The following is a 19,556-nucleotide window of genomic DNA, read 5'->3' on the forward strand; positions in this document are numbered from 1 at the left end:
AAGCTTTTTGAAGTTTTGTTTCCAAATCCTTGTTAAAGGATTTTTCCCTCCCCTGTAGCTTCACTATTGACCATTAGTCAATATGGTTTATGTTTATGAAATATTAAACCATTATATGCTATTGTAATATTTTTTTAAAGTTGATGAAAATAAATATGTAGTGGTGATATTGACATTGTCTGTACACCTTTGATCACTCATGTATAGCTAAATGTGTATTCTGTATCACATGTTCCTTTTGATATCTCATTTGGCTCACAGTAATGAGAAAGGTTGCAAAGGTGCTTGTATTCTTTTAGTTTCCAACTAATTTTGCGGCTTTGAAAACCTTTTCCAATTGAAAATAACGATGTTTTCAAATAGTCTTCCAACTGGAATTCTACTAAAGATGTTGTTCTGTATATGGGAACACAATAAATATATTGGCTGTGTTGCTATTTGGATAACACTTAGTACTGACAGACAAAAATAAATTTGCTCAGAATTTTCTCTGAGTAAGCTAATAAAGACTAATGTTCAAAACCTGGATCCAGTTTTATGAACACTTGCAGGGAAAATCTTCCAGCATTCTAGATCTTGAAACACTTTGAATGTTTCTGTCTTTACATTTATATTGAAATGGAATAGGTAAATGTGGGGAAAAAATAAAAGTAGAGAAAACTTTGGAGAAAGGAGTAAATCACTTTTATATTCAGAAAATCCAACTGGTAATAAAAAGACTAAAACGTAGCATACACAATCTCTTTGTAAGCTTACTGAAAAACAGCAGTGTCTATGCCTTTTTTTATAGTAGAATTGTCTAAACAAGGTGCAGTTTTACTGCAATTTAAATTATTGCTCTTTTTTCATTTTCAGTTTCAGTCTTTACCTGTGAGCAGGTAAAACTAATGTATTGCAGGTTTTAGCTACAAAGGAGTTAAACGTTAATTTTTTTTTCTCCAATGCATCATATATACACATGAATCCTGAGTCCTTCATTTATGCTTGATTTATCCTCTAGAGTTCTTCAGCCTGAAATAGTGTAGTTCTGAAGGAAGCCCTCTGTGAATGGCCTCCTTAAATACTGCTCTTCGGGAAGGGCGAAAGCTTGTTTAGTATTTACCCTCATACTGGACATGACTAGGTGTTTTTCTGTTTTTCACTTTGTTGAAGTCTTACTGATTCTAACCTTAAAAGTTGCTACTTTCCAAGGAATTGCTACTGTGTGTGTACTCCAAGCAGAGGAACATACAGAATGGTGAAAACTTCCTAAAATTTAGAGTAAGGACTATTACTGCAAGCATATTATTTTGTATAAACTTCAGAACCTAGTTTTCACTTTACTTTTACAGTAGGGTTTCTGCCCTTGTGAAGAGGCATTGTCTTCAGTGATGACTTGCACAGTTTGACTGGGTTGGGAGCTTTTCAGCTTTCTACTTTGTTTTAATACCTAAGGTGGAGGGTTTCATTTTTTTCAAATTGTATTAGGAAATAGTTTTTCACTCGTTAAGTGAAAAAAGAATTCAGAACCTATCTGAAAAAGATGTGAAAAAATACTTTATCCCTTTTAATAAACAATTTTCATAGCACTTACTGATGTAGTATTCTTGTGACTTTTTGCTTTAGCTAATTTGAATTTTAAAATAATTTTCTTTACACAAAGGTAAAGTGAACTAAGGCTGCTCAAGTCCTGTCTTAAATTTTGAAGACTTTTTACAAGTGGGAAGAAGTAACAGCAAATAGTTCAGGACATGTTATTTTTATTTCAGAACCTCAGCGTAGCTAAAAACTAAAAGCTTTCTTTTAACTTACCTGCTTTTTCACTAGGGAATACAGTTCTGGACAGTCAGGATTGATATGGCAGTTGAAATGGAAAAACTGCACGTTACTCGTGCACAAGTGCTTCCAAAATCATGGGGATGCTGTTTAGGTCTATTGTTTCAGGCACAAAATTATGATTCCTTAGATGAGGTTAGATCTTACTCAAGCCATCTAATCCTTCCTTTTTACTAAATGAGTGGCTTTGCCTTCAGTCATCACAAACCTTGCTGTGCTAAGTAAGTAGGGAAGTGGAACAGAGTATATCCATGCATGCTCTGTCTATGAATTCTGCTGCACTTAGGGTCAGTGTGTGATAACCAGGTCAATAATCCTTTGGCAAAGAAATTAGATATTTTATAGAACTTGCAGAAATTAGAGCAGTTTAAGAAAATAGTTTAAGATTTGGCTTGAAACAAATATGGTCCTGTAACTTAAATTGATGACAAGATGTGCAATGTGCCCACAAAATAATTACAGAGCTTATTTGAGGCCAATTTCACCAACTTAATTGAGCTGTCTATGCACTCATCAAAATCATTTTGAGGACAGGGGTACATGTATTTTTATTTTGATAGTGACAGTGGTAGAAATTGGTAACTCGAAGCCTTCATATACTTTTGAATCTACCGTCTTCAAATGAGCAAAAAAAAAAAAAGACAATGAGCTTTGAGAAAAGATGGGACCCATTCAGTCTGAACTACTTTGATTTCTCATGTATAAGAATGTAAGAAGTGCTCTACAAGCTTTGACCAATCTAGCCCAATCCACTGAAGATGCCTACGTGAGAATGTAAGGTCAGGGCATCTTCTATTCTGAACTGCAGTCATAAATGTGACAGTAGACAGACATGGCTTTTAATGAAGATCTGCCTAAATTATGAGGAAAGTTAGGATAATTTTTTCAATGAATGCTTTTTCCATTTCTTGGCCCAGTGCTTTGCTGTTCATTTTCTCTCCCAGTTGCTCAACAGATCATAAAATGCTCACCAGTAACATAGTAATAATTCTCTGATTTGGACTTCTAATGGGTTAGTTTGCTGAGCTTATTCTCCTTTCTAAAAAACCTTAATGTTTTAACTAATTCTGGACTTTCTCAGTTGAGACCTGATGTTCTTTTGCAGCTCAGTTCTTTCAGAATGTGGCTTCTTGTGAAGTCAAATATATTTAACAATTGGGGCAAGTAAGATCTAGCCTGTGGATTAGATTCGGCTCATTGTAACTGTTAATCTAGCTCCCTGGCACTACCTTTCCTGAAGTAGGAGGTCCTCAGATTTGTATATTGAGCACAGTGAAATGGGTTATTGATTCTGCTTTCCAGAGGTTTCTCCCATCCTGATGTAGTAGAAGCATGTCTGTGAGGGATCCAATTCAGGTGTTCCTCTGTCATGAGACAGTTGCACGAAGGCAGACGTCAGTGGGTTTGTCTTGTAATGCGCACGATGATGGCGATACAACGAAGGGGTGGTCAGAAGCTGTTATCGAAGCCTTTTCCTGCAAATTTCCATTAAAGTAATTTGTAGAACCTTTACCTAACTCTTACTGTGTTTTGAAATATATGGCCTTACAAAGAGGTGGTACTTTTACAAGAGATTTAACCCTGAAACAAGACTTAGCTTACCAAGGAGATAGAGATCCAGAATCTTACAAAGTTTGGGAAACTAAATGTGGGAATGGTTTAATCAGTCTTCTGGAGACAGCTTTGGCTTTGGGGTTGCTGAACACCACACTGCTCCAGCTGGGTTGTTGACTTTCTAATGCTATTTTTTGGATTCTAAGGAAACCTATGGTATCTTGTTTCCCAAGGCATCTTGCTTGGCATTTGCCGTAGTCATTGCACGAGGGTTTGTTAGCTGAGTCATAATTTAACTTCAGATGCTGCACATGGAGTTGTTGTAAGTATTTAAGAATTCCCATGGTATCAGAAGCAGTCACAGCAGTCTTGCTAATGCTGGCTTGTTGAATAGAGCTACTTAACATAACTTTTCATAGTCTGAATAGTTTTGATTCGTTTGTGGAGGGGAAAAAAGTAAAGCTTATTTTTGTGAGAATATAGATTAATGTCTTTAATTATAAACGGCGAATGAATATTTTCGTAGGCATTACTTTGCATGGAAACATTCTTGTAGATTTGACTGAATAGTGAGTTGGTTTGCTCTGCTTGCTTTGTGAAACACATAGCTTAAGCTTTTTTCTTTGAAGGGAGAGTTGCAAAGCAACAAAGTTGCTTTTTACCTTCCCAGAGAGTGATTAATCATAGCTTGCATCTTTTAGTGAGCACGTAACGTGTTTTAAAAAAATAAGCAAAACCATTAAATGAATAAAAATTGCAATGCCATTAATTGAAAACAGTTGGAAGGACTTGCAGGGGATGAGATTAGAAACAAATTGAGGGAGTTTTCTGCTTTAATGCAGTATACCCTTTCAGAGCCTATTGTCATTCTACGTATAACTTGCGTTTTCATAATAAAGTTACACAGTATAAAGAAAACCCCAAAACTTTAGGATGCAAGGTGCACCCTTTTACTGTGTCACCTACGAGTTACTACTAGGATGGGTTTATCAAATAAAACAATACATGATAATCTAATTTTACTTAGAGAAAAAAATGGGTTTTCATACTCTGTCACACAGTTTGCAAGAAGTATATATCTGAATTAGTCAAAGTTATTTCTCATCACTTTACAATTTGAAATTATGTCACAAGGAAATTAATTTTACTATTGATGACTGGAGTATACACGTCTCGCTATGGTTGAGTTTGTTTTTAGATACATTTTACAGAAGAACTAAATGACTGTGCTAGGTGTTGTTTCTGTGCTTTATCTAAAAGCTATGTTTTACTGTATCTCCACTTAAATCAACAATATATAATAGTTTTTGTATGTCAGCTTTAGCATTTTAAGTGGTTCCTCGGACCAGATTAATTCCATGCATAAAATCCTCTGCCTCTTCTAGAAGGGGGAGGTTATGGTTTCTTACACAATAATTCAGTTCACTGAACATATTGTATTGTAATATTGGTGGTTTACATGCTGAGTGTGTGGGTGGCTTTTTTTAGCTTTTTGTATGTAACTGGTTATTTAATTAAATTTAAATATTTGCTTTGTTGTCCTAGTTCTTAATTGCTTATGGCATTTTTGGTAGCATCTTTCAACAAGTTTTCAGTCATCTTTTGGCTCATTTAATACACTGTACCATCAAACTGAATGTCTCTACACAGGGAGAATTTGTTTTTACAGTTTAACTTTAATAGCCATGTTAACCTCATGTTAATGTCATTGTCATTCAAAGGCAACATCTTGCCTTTAAGATCTTGAGATACTGCTGCCAATAACAAAAAATTTCCAGATAAATGTAATGCAAAAGGGTGATGCTTGCAGTGTGGTCCTACCTCTGTGTGCTTCCCAAGTGCCACTGAAGGCAGGAGATCACAACTGTAAACGATGAAATCTGAAAGACTGAATAAAATTTCATATATTTTTCAGTATTGTATTTGGTTTTATAGTTCACAAATAACGTATACTAACAGCAATTTCCACTTGCAAATAATAGCCAGCAAATATAAGGCTTTCAAAATTTCTTCATTGGTCTCTGATTTTGAGATTTGGAAATATTTTCTTAAACATGTGAATTTTGTGAACACTGTATTAAAAAATGCTTTGTAGCCTAGAGAAGGACTAATAATAATACTAAATATTAAACTGGCAGAGAACAGAAAAATCTATTTTTTTTTTTAATTTCGTATTTGTTGGCTTGATTTATTATAGTTTACGTCAGTATAACACTTTCTCCTTTTGAGGCTGTGGGTCAGCTGTTTTATTATTAAATAGTGCAGCACAGATGGCAGATACCAGAAATAACGTAGTGCAAATACAAAATGATGCTGATGTTTGCACCTGTGAGAAAACCATCATTTATCAGACCAGATATTACTCACAGACTTACTTGCTTATTCTTTGTTTTGCTTTTAGTTGACTTTCTAGCGTTGGATTGATGTATTTTAACTTCAGCTTGCTTTGTGTGTAAGCAAGCAGCTTTAGGCTATAACTGCGTAATGTAGCAGCCTTCGCAGAAGTGTTGCTTTGCTGAGTTTTCTTGGTGCCGCCGTGCCGAGGTGTGCTACCGCGGCAGTTACGGTGACAGGCAGCTGTCCCCGCGGTAAGTTGGGGGTTCGCTTGGAAGAGGCAGGGTGCTGCAGTGCGGGGGGAGGTGGGAACCCTGTCAGGCAGCTCTGCTGGCGGGCCTCCTCCCGCCGCCTCCCTCGGCTTTCAGGGAGGCTGCAGCCTGGGTTCGCCAGTCTCCCGAGAGGGTTGTAAAATGCAGCAGTTTTTTCACAGTTCTGGCAAATTTAAGCAACCGCTGGTGCTGTTTTTTTGAGATTGTTGACACTTTTAAATGAACTTACTGCAGTAAACCCATCAAGAGTTAACAAAGGCAGTTACAGTAAAATCTCGTTCATCACTAGGGGTAGGAAATTGCCTGAAAGCATGTTACAGCTTACTGATTTTTGATGTGGATCAGTCCAGAAAAATTGGGCCGTCTGCTTGGTTCATCAGTTAGTTTGAGTTTAGAAGCAGAATCTTCCATGACCAGAACTGCACTTGTGACTATTTGAGACTTGTGAGTAAAATGATGTTCACATCTTAGTTGACTATCATCAACTCAGTCCTTCAGCCTGCCAGTACTGAGTGTCGGTCCTTCCGTACACTAGCGGAATAAAGTGCCCCCTTCGCGTTACACAAGGGCTTTTTTGCTCACTCGTCTCCTTGCCCTGTAGGAGGTGCAAGTCTTATGCCTCCTCCGTCTCCTAACATGTACAGGGAAAGCCAATTGAAACAATCTGTCTAGATCAGTCATACAAGGTTGGAACAGAAGCAGAAATCCCATGCTATTTCACAACTGGGTTTTTGTAGCTGTTAACCACTGCCAAATTGATTTAAACCTAAATGCCCAAGTTTGAAGAGTGGAGGGGTTTTTTTGTGCATGTGCAGCAAAAGCTATAGGTGTCAGAAGCTTGTTTAACTATTTCCTTGACTCAATTGGAGATTATTAGTCACTTGTTTTAAAAAGTTGATATTGTATACATACTGCTAGAATCCATTGACGTGATCTCAGTAATTTGGTACATTTTGTTTTTCAAAGGTTGTTACAGGTATAATTCTGAGTATTTTCTTCCTAAAATATTGACATAATTGGGTAAAGCTTAAAAGATCTTACCAACCGGAAGAGGCTTTAGTGAACTTAAGGGTTAGACTGCTTTAGTTTTTATTAAGATTATCACGACCTTTGGCTGTTGTAGACTGAAAGAAATTCAAGAGTGACTTCCAGCCACCTTTGCCAGTACACTTGTGGAGAGTTGTTACATTTGTGTGTCGTGTGGCTGGTAGTCCAGTCAGATAAAATGATTGCAGAATGCCAGAAGGAATGCTTTTAACGCTACTAATAGCGTTCATCTTGAATCTTTATCTTTGGTAGACCAAGTTTGAGTAGACTGTAATAGTGAGTCAGAAATTGTGAATGCAAATAAAGGTCCTGGTAGCATAGGTTAAGGTTTTGGCTAATTTAGTTGTTTTGTTGTTGACCTAAACTATATGGAAATAATAGAAAAAGAAGACAAAATGTTAAACTGCTCCTTACTTAGCTATGACAGAAAAAAATATTTAATACTGGGGAGGGTTTTTTGGCATATTACAAAATAAACTAGAGAGAGGATAAGTGAGATACACATGCAACATATTCCTTCTCAATGAGATTTGAGAAATGCTGTCTTTAATCAGCCTGGAACAGATCCACAGAAATTTTTATTTATTTCTTCTTCAGGCTTGTTATCTTTGATGTTCTAAGTATGTTATGATTTTTAAGACTAGTTGTTAGACTTATTGAATTTAATACTTGGCCTTTATTATGGTTTTCTATAAAGGTTTCCCTACAAGTCATTTTGCAATTAACTTTTCATGTAAAAGCAAATGGCACAATACATGCGACCTACTTTGCAATGTTTCAAAAGAAAATCCAATTTCTAATAAGCCGTGTTCATTAAATATTATTTGCCATTCTTTTTCTTTTAACTGAATTTAAAAAGTCAAGTAGTACTCGGTATAGAAGAGGTGGGATTCTTTTTCCTCTCTTTCAAGTAATCTAGTACCTCTTAGGTCTGTGATTTTTTTTTTTTTTTTTTTTTTTTTTTAAAATCCAAGTTAACATTATAAATAAAAGGTTTTTATGCTGAGATTTGTACCATCTTCTGCTTATTATATCACATGCCATCACAGCAATTTTTGAATGCCCTGAGCAGCTGTTCTTACAGGATCTTCTTTTTGGCTTAACTTTTGCTTACCTGTCCCAAAACTAGTAGTACTCTTTGACTGCTATTTCTATCTCAATGTCTAGTTGGTTTGGTGTGTTTTTTTTTTTTTTTGCTTGTGTGCCCTTGTCATTGTCTCTGAAGGTGTCTCTCTGGTTTTTTTTTTTTTCCATGGAACTACAAATTGCCACACCTTGCAAACATGTTCTAGGATTTTCCAACTTGTCAAACTTGAATGTTTGGGTTTTTTACCTCAACATTTTACTTTGTCTTTCCTTTCTTAAAACTACTGTATCAGCTTGTTTTATCAATATTTAACAAACATTGGTTAGTTAGCTTGGGTGGAGAGTGTGCTTTTGAAGTCCGTCTCCCAAGTGTTCTCACTTTTGCATGCCTTGGTTCACGTTACAGAGCAGTCTTGGTGTGAGTGGATTTGATTCCTTCTGGATCAAAATAGGCTGGAAGAGATGCTCCAGGAGTGCCCCAAACATGTTCCACTCACTAACGAGCAACCAGGCCATGGCATCAAGTGTTTTAGTCACGGCTAACTCTAGTTAGAAATGCATACACTATGTATGTTAGGCCCTCAGGACAATGTTTTTGTTTTACAAATGCATTTCTCTCTGGCGGCATTACTTGCTGATGGAGATGTGGCCTGTGAACTTCGAGTGCTGAGCTGAAGCCACTGGTAGTTATTTAAAATGTTCTTCACTAAATGTTCTTCACTAAAAAAGGAGAACTTTGGTCCAGTTTGGCATATATTTTAGTTAGTTATTTTTTTTTCTGCAGGAAGTTTTTGTCTTAGCATTTCAAACCTCTTATGTATGCAAGTGTGGATGTTTATTGCTGTAGTTGCTTACTATCAAATATGTGCACTTTGTTCAAAATATGTGTGAATATATAGTATTTGGAGGTGATATTTCTAATACATTTTTCTGATGGTCTACAGTAATTGCCTGCTGTAATTTCTCTTCTCATCCCTTCTGTATGTATTAAAAAATCATAAATAGTTTGTGATTTACAGGCATGAATGCTACTTATGATATTTAGTGTCTACCCTGCATGTCGTCTTTCTCTTTTCTACCATCTAGATTTGCCCCAAGTATAGACAACTAGCAGATTCAGTTTATAAGGTTTGTTTGAGTTTTACATCTGTCTAGATCAAGTCAATGAAGTAATTTGCAATTTATCACAGTAAGTTATTTTGATTTGAATTCTTTACTCTCAAATTGAAAAAGCTTGAAATCACCTTCTATGTAAGAATCCAGATGTTCCTTTCCTTGAAACCTCCTAAACGTCCTAAAATTCAATCCAAGTCCAGACTACCGCACTAAACAAGCAGACATTTGCCCATGGGTTAGTAAGTACAAGTAGCATGTCTATTGTGAGCTGGATGGATTAGGTCAACTAATATCTCTTCTTGCTCGAAGGGACAATCAGCTGTACCTAATGTTGATGAACATGTAATCTGTTCTTTAAAAACATCCAGGGATGGATGTTCCAACGCTTAACTGTCCTTAAGATTGCAAAGGGCTTTTTTTTTTTCCTTTTCTTTTTTCTTTCAAATATTAGCCTAAATTTCCTGTTTCTCAAATTTAGTAATACTTTCCATTTCTGCAGCAGCATGGAGAGTAGTTTATTCTTTTCCTCTTACAACAATGACTGGAAGTCTGGTGTCACATCCATAGCTTAGTTGCCTTCTTTTTGGATATGCAAACCTAAGTCTCAATCTTTCTTCACAGATCATGATTTTTTTTAGATCTTACTCTTCTCGAGAGTCTCTTTAGTTTGCACATTTCTTGTGTGATGTCTGAAAGTTGACAAAGAAGCTTTTAATGGAAATATTTGGTAGTATGTGATATCTCTAAAGTGGGCACAATAGAGCAGGAAAGATTACTTCTGACATTTGTATATCTTGCATATTCATATGGTGATACAAGCATGAAGCTAGCTCTTAGGGGGGTACATTATAATTTTAACATTGGAATCTTATCTGAAGTTCATATTTGTTTCTCTATACCTGCTGCTACCTAGCCACTCATTTCCTACCTTTTGCTATTGTAACTGATAATATGAAACTTTGCACTTGCTGTTATTACATTGAACAGGGATTGATCTGCTTGTATGATACACGTTTTGCAGGCGAAAAAAAACCCTATAACTGATCTAAATAACTGAGTATATCTTCTTCTGTAAAGATTGGTCTCTTAGCTACAAGGGTAGAAAAACTGAAAGCTTTTAGATCTTCTTCCTCTATGCTATTTGTTGCAAGTAGAAGAAAGTCTGGTTTTGTACATGTAAGTAATAAATTTTTATTGACATGCAATATACTGTTACAGTTGTTACTGTGCAGATATTTTGGAGACTTTCTAAAACTTTTGATGACTTAAAAGGAATTTTCAGTTGTTGTTTTGGCTTTCTTGGCAAAACAATATACTGTTGTAAACTTTCAGAGCAAGATAGCATGGTATCTTTGTGTCTTTAATAACCTTTTGTTCTTATATTTTAGATGCTGGCATCACCATCAACATCAGGTCAGCTGTCTCAGTTTGGGGCAAGTTTATACGGGCAACAAAGTAAGAATTCCTTTTATTGAAGATATATTTTTATTTTATGCTAAATATGTTCTAGTTTCATGCTCTTTAGACAGAGAACATTCATATGGCTTTGTTTTCTGGTGATTGTAAAAAAGACAGTATGTCTCCTTATTTGTGTGATTTTTTAAAATTTTTTTTTTGAAGATACATTTTTGCTTTGCTTACTATGCATTTTTGCAGTGCTTAGTATGCAAAGTGTCATATACTGACACTGTATAGCTGTTAAATATCCAAATATAATCATCCTATAAAAAAATGTGATTTAACTGTGGCTCTCTGAAGGAAAAAATAAGGAAAGTGAGCTGGGCCAAAATGAGTCTAGTTCAGAAAAATATGTAAGGAACAGAAGGAAATTATACCTTAAATTATAACTGATATTTCATGCTCTACAGGAGCAAATTAAATCTTGTGTACATGCTTGGCAACTTGCATTTGGCAAGGAATTATGCCAGTAACATTATTGCCTTCTGCACCACTGTTTTTTTCTTTCCCATACCTTGAAGATTTTTTCTGTACCTGCCAGTCTTGTGTATACTGTTGCAAAAGAAGAGCTATAGAGCAACAGTCACAGTGTGTAACGCTAGCCACCTAATTTAATGGCCAGCGTTGAGAACTGAACCTTCTTGTAGCTGAGAGCTGCATCCAGAAAGTGATTCAGAATATCTGAGTTAGATAAAGCTACACAAGTAAGACGGTTTGTGAACATCTCTCTTCATCACTGTACGCTTTTGAATGTTTGCAACTTTCTTGCCAAGTGCATCTGACTCGGATTCTAAGAAAAAGCGTCTTCAGAGTGCTTGAGACAGTGTGGGCTTTTTTATCTGGACAAACAAAAGCTTTGTCTGCTAGATGCATGGCCTTCACAACTTCTTTCGGCTTTCTTCAAATAGTTTAAAAAATATAGTGATTTTTTTACTGTCTTAGTGGCTGTTGATGAGTGACCATGTGATATAAACTGGCATTTGATTATGCTACTGAGATTTATATGAGCAGTTTCTGGCCAGTCTGAGAGTCATGTTTGGCTCTTGGCTTTTTGGGTCCTGAATCTGGCACTATTGAACCTTTCAGCCTTAACTGTATAAAGATACTGAAGTAGTTTACTCATCTATTTATCGTAACTGTTTATCACAGTTATTTGTTGTTTATTTTTAAGGTTAACTTTTTTCATCAACTTTGTTGTTCATTCAGTTGGTTGTGGTGCCTAGGACATAATCTCTCTAACATGGAGACATGCATGGCTAAAAACTAGAAAGTAAATATTATCGGGGTTCAGTTTCTGCCAAATATTGAGAAAAAGGGGCAAGAAACTTCTGTGTTGAAGTCAATGCTTGTGATTAAAATACTTTTGGGAAAAACAAAGCTGATAAAGCCTATGCACTTTTAGATTGGTAGTTGTCAGTCATTTAGCAGGATGTCATGTTATAGAGTTAATGTAACTTAAACTTAACTATTAGGCAGGAAATTGGCCACTTCATTGATCAGCCTCCAATAAAGCCTATGCAGATCTCTTGTCTCAGTTAAAAAAGTGGAAAAAGGAAGCATAAGAAAAAAGAGATTTTTTTTTTTTTTTTTTTCTTATAGTGGATATTGCAATTGCCCCTACTTGCCAGCCACAGGAATATGGTTCTACTTCACTGCAACAGCCCTACTCATTAAAAATTCTAATTTAAAGAAAGCCAACAACAAGAATAACCATCAGTATAAAACTGGCTTTGCTGAAACAAATGCTTGCACAAAATTAACCTGAATATTGTAATCATGTTTTTCAGTGTACTGTATCTAGTTTGGAAAGTGTATGTATTTTTTTCTTTACCATTTTATTTTTAAAATTCCACGTAATTGTTAATCAGTGTGAAATATTATTTATAATATATATTTATGCTCATTGAAATTATTCTGATGCAGCAAATTGCCAAAATATTTACAGCGAACACCTTGATATAATCAGCATTTAATGAGGTCTTAGGAGCCTTGTTATAGCAAGTCACACTGCCTCTTAATCTGAACGTGTAGAGATAAATTTGAGTGTTATCAAAACTGAGTGTTATTGCAAACCTCTTGGATTGCAACTTGTAGGGTAGGACATGGACAGACAGCAGTTCTTAAAGTGTGAGAGCTAAACAACTAGGAGGTTTCTTCAGACCTTGTCCATGATACGAGCATATGCTATGTCTGTTCTTTGCATTCTTAGTATTTAATCACGTTATACACTGGCATATTCAGCTCTTCTGCAGGGGTGATCTACCAGGGGAGAGTGCTGATTCATCATAATTTTTCTTTTCTTTGGTCTGCAAGATAAGATGTTGAGTTCTGCAAGTCTACCTCAGCAGCCTTGTGCCAAAGCAATAGAGACCATTACTTATAGCTGTCACATTTCATATGCTAAGTTTGTTTCTGTTGATATGTTGCACTAAATGACTTTTTCTTGTCTTTGAACATCGTTCCAAAACTTCATAAACACAGAAAAGCAATGTGAGAATGATGAGAAACTTCATAAAGTTTTTGGACATTTTGAGACAGGGCAGCAACTGGTTATCTTTTGCTGTTCTGCGTTGAAGTAATTTCTTTTTTTACCTCACTGAAGTGCTTACTTTGTTCTGTCACACCCAATTGTTTGTATAGAAAATACTTTTGATCACAATGTTAAAAATCTTCTGTACATTTTTAAATGCTAATAGAAGGCAGTTAAAATCCTGCTTGCTTTCTTTTCTCAAAAGATTGAACTTGATTTGATCGTGGACACTGAAGTTCTGTTATCAAAAAGAACTTAAACTTTACAGAGAACTGGCCTGAAATGTTGCTTTTGTTGTCCTAAAAGCAGTGTTATTGTTAACTAAATATTCATAACTTTCTTTTTTTATTAAAGGTTTGTTTAATTTTTAACAAGACAGATCAGTGTTCTAAATATTGGCCAAATATATATACCAATTTATTCAGGAATAACGTATTTCTTGAGTGCAGTTACTAGTTTTCTCAAAATGCTGCCTTTTTTGAGATAATTTGTGGATTTTCATGTCCTCATTGAAAAACTCAAAACTGAACCCTTTCTGTACAGTATACATCTCAAAGGAAACAAAATTTTGTTAGTGACTCAAATACAAAAATTCCTTAAAGAGCCTTTCTGAAGTTTAACAGAAATGGGGCTAAGTTTGAGATAATTGGGCTTCTACTATGCAAACAAGGACTTAGCTTTTACACTGCACTTTCCTTCAGTCTTTACACTTTTTTGTAGGTTGTCAGCATAAATTGTTTCCATCTATACCTGATGGAGAAGACTTTGTTCCTGATTGCTCTATGTCTCCACCCCTCTGAATTTTTTTTCAATAGGTGCACTAGGCCTTCCAATGAGGGGAATGAGCAACAATACCCCTCAGTTAAATCGCAGCTTATCACAAGGCACTCAGTTACCGAGCCACGTAACGCCAACAACAGGGGTACCAACAATGTCACTTCACACGCCTCCATCTCCGAGCAGGTATTTATTGATAGCCAATATTTCTGCGATTGTGTCTTTCTGCAGAGCTCTTGTTAAATGTTCTGCATATTTTGCCTCAACTACTTTACAGTCTGGTTAATTAAAAAAGAAGAAAAGTAGTTTCTATTGACCACTGCTTGTGTTAGGGAAATAATACTGTAAAACAGTAAGGACTTACTGTAAGACAGTATTTGATTTTTGTATGTAAAGGACAAATTGCTGGCAAATTCTGCTTCAGAATGTAAGAGGCTGTTTTCTGATTGTTCTGGTAAATGTACGGTTAAAATTTTTGTATGGATGTCATACACCATGTAAGAATATTAAGGTAGTAGGTCTGAAGTGCTCATTAAAAAAAGAGCTGTAACACCTTTTCAGATGCATAATACTTATGTATTTATCTAAACCTGACCAAGGACTTGATTAAGTATGTAATGGGTCATCTGGTATTTCTGAAGAATTCCAAAACTACAGTAATTATAGAGAGTAATCCAAACATGCTGTATTGACGCTAAGCACAAATTAAGTTGCAACAGCTCAGAGTCCGTCCTATGTTAGTAATCTAAATGAGTAACCAAATACTATTGTACAGATTCATCTCTGTGGATGGTTTTTCTCTTTCAGGGGGATATTGCCTATGAATCCTAGGAATATGATGAACCACTCCCAGGTTGGTCAGGGCATTGGAATTCCCAGCAGGACAAACAGCATGAGCAGTTCAGGGTTAGGCAGCCCCAACAGAAGCTCTCCAAGCATAATATGTATGCCAAAGCAGCAACCCTCTCGACAACCTTTTACTGTGAACAGGTAAGGCTGTTTAGTTGGACCATCCCTGTACAGCCATGGGCATGCTTAAATGCTGCTCTGGATATCTAATTTTTATCCATTAGAATAAAGCTCGAAAGCTGCTTTGTGTGTTCTCGTCTCCTGGCAATAAACTTTGAAGCTGCTTTTAATATTCACACAAGCTTTTTGAGGCCTTTAAGCTAAATTCTGACTATTGAATTTCTACTGCTGCTTCTTTAAAATATGTGATGTTTATCATGTGTTCCCAAGTTTGTTTTTGAAACATATCTTGATTTTTGGGTATATGCATCCATTTTAAAACTATTCATCTATGAGTTTGGGAAGAAGTAAGGCAAGATTTAAAAATGCGGTAGTTATTCTGGAAGAATACTTAACTGATTCATACACAGTAGGGACCTAGTATTTTACTTCTTTAAATTCTGGAATAATATAGAGAATAGTGGTTTGCCATTCGTTTAAGCATTTGGTGCTCATTTGGATGCCAAAAGCTTCTCAATCACTTCTGCTCTTTTTCTAACTCTGGGCAAGATTCTAACATCATAAATCATTAGGCTTTAACTGTGTTTTGGTGCTGTGTTTATGCTTAGTTCATACTGATAAACTTGTAGTAAAAAGTGTGTTGATTCTAATTATTTCATGTGTGTAGTCACAGCTTCACACAGCTGACTGCTTTCCGGACTTCATTCCACAACCTCACAATCTCTGTGCTCCCAGTTTCGTCCGTTTTCTCCCTTCAGGCCCTTCCTTAGGGGACTGACTCTTACACGGAGCACAAACAAGCTCATGGCAGTCAGGTGCCACCTCTAACCCAAACCTAGCATTTTACAAAATGGGTAAAGGAAGATGAAAACTAATAGCACAATTATCTGAAACTTGGTCAGGCTATTTAGTTCTGTAGTTTCACACTGATATAGGCCTAAAAATGCTTTTCTCAATCACAGCAATAGAGATTTGGTAGTAGCAATTTATGTTCTTGGAGTGTGAGAAGGCTTTGTATCTTGCCTCTGATTACATAGAATTTGCCTTTTGTTTCCTGTGATGTATAGCGGCAAGTAAAGGAGATGTTAATCTAAAAAGATAGTTTTATATTTTAAAGTATTTTTGAAACTTGAGCATCACAAAAAGTTTGAAATACTAATATACTTAAAAACTCTACATGCACAGGACAATGATTTTGGAGATTGACGTATGTATAGAAAGTACTTGTTTAAATATTGTTCAGCTATAGGATAGGTAATGAAATCCCTGTCTGTGGGAGCATTTGAATTAAAATTCTCATCTTTCACTGTTTGCATTGTATATCTCATTTTCAAGAAGCTACAATTTTTACAAGTTGGGAAGGAAATATTACTGGAACAATGACAAGTTCTTATTCCACAGTTTATTAGCTTACAGAAGTATAGTAGTAGTAGTACATATCCAATTGTTAATTGATATATTTAACAAAGTTTTGAAATTATACTTGGAAAAAATAATGGTGCATGCATTATGTGACTTCCAAGACGTGTTTTCTGAATGGTTGCCTTAGTTGCAGCAATGAAAGTTTTTAGGTTTTTGAACATAAAAAGTAGTTCGCTTTCCCTTTCTTAGGTACATCGGTAGAACAGGTTACAAATAATTATAGGCAAGTATGCATTTTGTGGCCTAATCCCTTTTTTATCCCAGAAATTCTTAACATGGTTATTCCTAATTACTTTAAAAGCAAACAGAAAACCCCTTGCATGAGAAATACTGTCTGTCATCAGGCTAGATTATATGCCCTCAAGATCGAGTTGTCTCCTCTTGGTGCTCTCACCAGGTCTAGAATTCACAGATGATACCAGGAATGTGTTTCTTCAGGTGCGTGAGGTGTCAAAGATCTGGATGTCTTTCAAACACACCACCTTGGGGGAAGCAAAGCAGGACAGGACCAGTCTTGGCTATCTGTTCCCTTCCTTGATGTCTCAATCCAAAATGAAGCATTTAGGGCTATTTCGAATTGGAATGAAATGCTTCAGATTTGTAACTGTGGAAAAAGCCTGTGTAGGTATAATTTCCACTGGGAAAACGTTTGACATTTTTATTTACGGAAACTTCTAAAACATCCTGTTACAGGGGAAAAATGAATGTTGCGATTTCCCACAGGGCAGAAATTCAGAATTTCACTCAGCTGGGGCCCACCTTTGGGCTTCTCAACATCTCCAGCTCGCACAGAATGAAGCGGATCATTTGTGAGGGTGTCTTTCTGACCACAGTAGTCCTATATGATATTTAGATGTCTTCAAACATTTTTGCCTAACTGTATGAAACTTCAATTTAGCTGGTTTCCTTGTGTGGCAGAAACCATCACTACACTCGTAATAGTGCCATATGTATGCGGTGATGATTGCACACCATAACTGTTCAGCTTATAACTGAGTCATGATAAACTTGATCACTTCCGTGATCCAGCTTCCCACCTGCAAATGAATGGATTGCAGTCTGACTTTTCACTATTGCATGTACTGCTGCTTCATTTTTCTGTATTAAATTACTGAGTAACGATCATGTTTGTCATAACTTGTTAGTTGACAGATGTCTTAAGACACAGTGGCTATTAAAAAACTTAGTTATTTTGAAGTCATTCCAGTTGTCTTGATTGAGCAGTGCCTCCTGCTGCTGCTCAGAGTTTTCAGAAGTGTAAAGGAAAATAATTAAAAACTGAGTTTAGGCTAATGCGGGTTGCTTAAACTTGAAATAATTTAAGTGTCTTAGTTTTTTTTTTTCCCCTTAATGCCTTCCACTGGAAATTACAAAGCATGTGTACCCTTTTGTCTGACTTGCTGGATTTTTTTCACAGTATGTCTGGATTTGGGATGAACAGAAATCAGGCATTTGGAATGAATAACTCCTTATCAAGTAACATTTTTAATGGAACAGGTGAGTTTACTCTGATTGATGTTGGTCTTAAAGTACAGTAGAGAGATTTTTTTGACTGAGTAAGTCTAATTGAAAATACTTTGTTCTGTTGGAGTGCAGCTTTGTTATAATTTTTAGTTGTTTATTTCGTTAGAAATGCTGCTCCAAGAGCAGTGCTATGAAACTGTTACTACTTCATAACAGTGGATTTTAATACTTTTGAAGACAAAGTGAAAGTATTCTGTAGAATACTCACTATATATCACATGACTATAGATTATACCTAGTCGGTTAGAAATGCAAAATAGCTTATGGAGTTGAAAAGGGGGTCAGAGAAGAAAAGTTTTATCCATTTTCTACAAAAACATTATATAGGGTAAAAACAGTGGGAAAGCATTTTTTAAAATCTCAAACTCCTTTTCAACAGCTGGTTTATAATGTGATCCTTTCAATCGGTTATGTCAGTTGTGATTTTCCTCTGGGAATTACTTCTTCACCTGAATTTAATGAACTAGAGAGGGGGAAATATCCTTGTGCATAAATGCCTTAGGTTTGTCCGTGCTGACGTTCCTGTAGGTGGCTGTGTATATGAAGCAACTTGAGGTGCTGGTGACATCACAGAGTGGAAGGGTTTGGGCATCCCCTAGGACCTTGTGACATCTTTATAGAGCTGCAGCTCTGGCCTCGCCTATGTACTGTTTTCTTCTGCAAATAAAAAAATGTTCCTATGTAACTTGCACTGCATTGGCTCTACAGCTGCTTCAGCTTTATCTTACCTTATCGAAGGACAAAAAAGTCCTTGATGCTGCTGCTAATATGGGTTATTATCTTCTTTCAAATTTCTTCTTGATAGCTCCTTAAATTTTAAACAGGCTACCTATCCTAGTACTGTAATTTTGATAGTCTGCCGGTATTTTACACATGCAGTCTTTAATTCAAAATGAGTAGACCTTGTTACTAAATACTGTTGACTAGCTATTGTTTAAAAACAAACCCTAAACATCTTGATGCTCTTTAGGCTAGTCTCATAACACAGAGGCTGTAGTTATTTGTAATAATTATAGTAAGAGTAAAAAGATAACTTGAAGAAAGAAAATATATCCTACATTCACCTTGCACATAATGAAGTCTTTGAGTAAAAAATGTAAGGGAATTTAAAATATCTGTTTTTATTGTAGATGGAAGTGAAAATGTGACAGGACTGGACCTCTCAGATTTTCCAGCACTAGCAGACAGAAACAGAAGGGAAGGAAGTGGCAATCCAACTCCATTAATAAACCCTTTAGCTGGAAGGGCACCCTATGGTAAGATTATACTTTAGAAAGCTCTTTGAATGAAATTGGTATTTGTTTAATTCACCTTTTGCTGTTCATAGGTAGTCTTTTCAAAAAGAGCTCCTAAGTCTCACTTGTTAAAATAAATAATCAATATCTCTGTGATTGGAGATTCCCCTCAGGCTTTTATAAGTATTAGAACTCATCTGCTTTAGTTTTACCGTCGATAGAGGTTGTTGGGGTTTTCAGTCTGTATGGTATGATTATTCTGAAGCTGCTCACTCTAGACATTTCTTAGGCAATAGGTTGTTTTCTAATTGCATGTATACAAGAACTGTTGAGGTCCAAGTAGTAAATTTTAGAATATTTCATTACTAGAGGTGTTATTGTGTAAGAAGTCAGCAACTGAAAACATACTGTGTGTTT

At 35.9% G+C, this 19,556-nt stretch overlaps 1 protein-coding gene across 5 annotated transcripts in view; it reads left to right on the forward strand.

The window, feature by feature from the left end:
• CNOT2 (CCR4-NOT transcription complex subunit 2) overlaps positions 1 to 19,556 on the forward strand; it is a 92,218-nt gene that overhangs the window by 53,857 nt on the left and 18,805 nt on the right. For all 5 annotated transcript variants that reach the window (XR_012673577.1, XM_075149857.1, XM_075149837.1 and 2 more), the window contains 5 exons: positions 10,613 to 10,679; positions 14,028 to 14,175; positions 14,797 to 14,979; positions 17,798 to 17,877; positions 19,035 to 19,160. Coding sequence is in view for 4 of the 5 variants with exons in the window: in XM_075149857.1 (XP_075005958.1) it covers positions 10,613 to 10,679; positions 14,028 to 14,175; positions 14,797 to 14,979; positions 17,798 to 17,877; positions 19,035 to 19,160 (604 nt within the window). In the remaining variant the exon portion in view is untranslated. The remainder of the gene's footprint in view (positions 1 to 10,612; positions 10,680 to 14,027; positions 14,176 to 14,796; positions 14,980 to 17,797; positions 17,878 to 19,034; positions 19,161 to 19,556) is intronic.

Source organism: Calonectris borealis, chromosome 1 (genome assembly GCF_964195595.1).
Source record: "Calonectris borealis chromosome 1, bCalBor7.hap1.2, whole genome shotgun sequence".
NCBI lineage: Eukaryota > Metazoa > Chordata > Aves > Procellariiformes > Procellariidae > Calonectris > Calonectris borealis.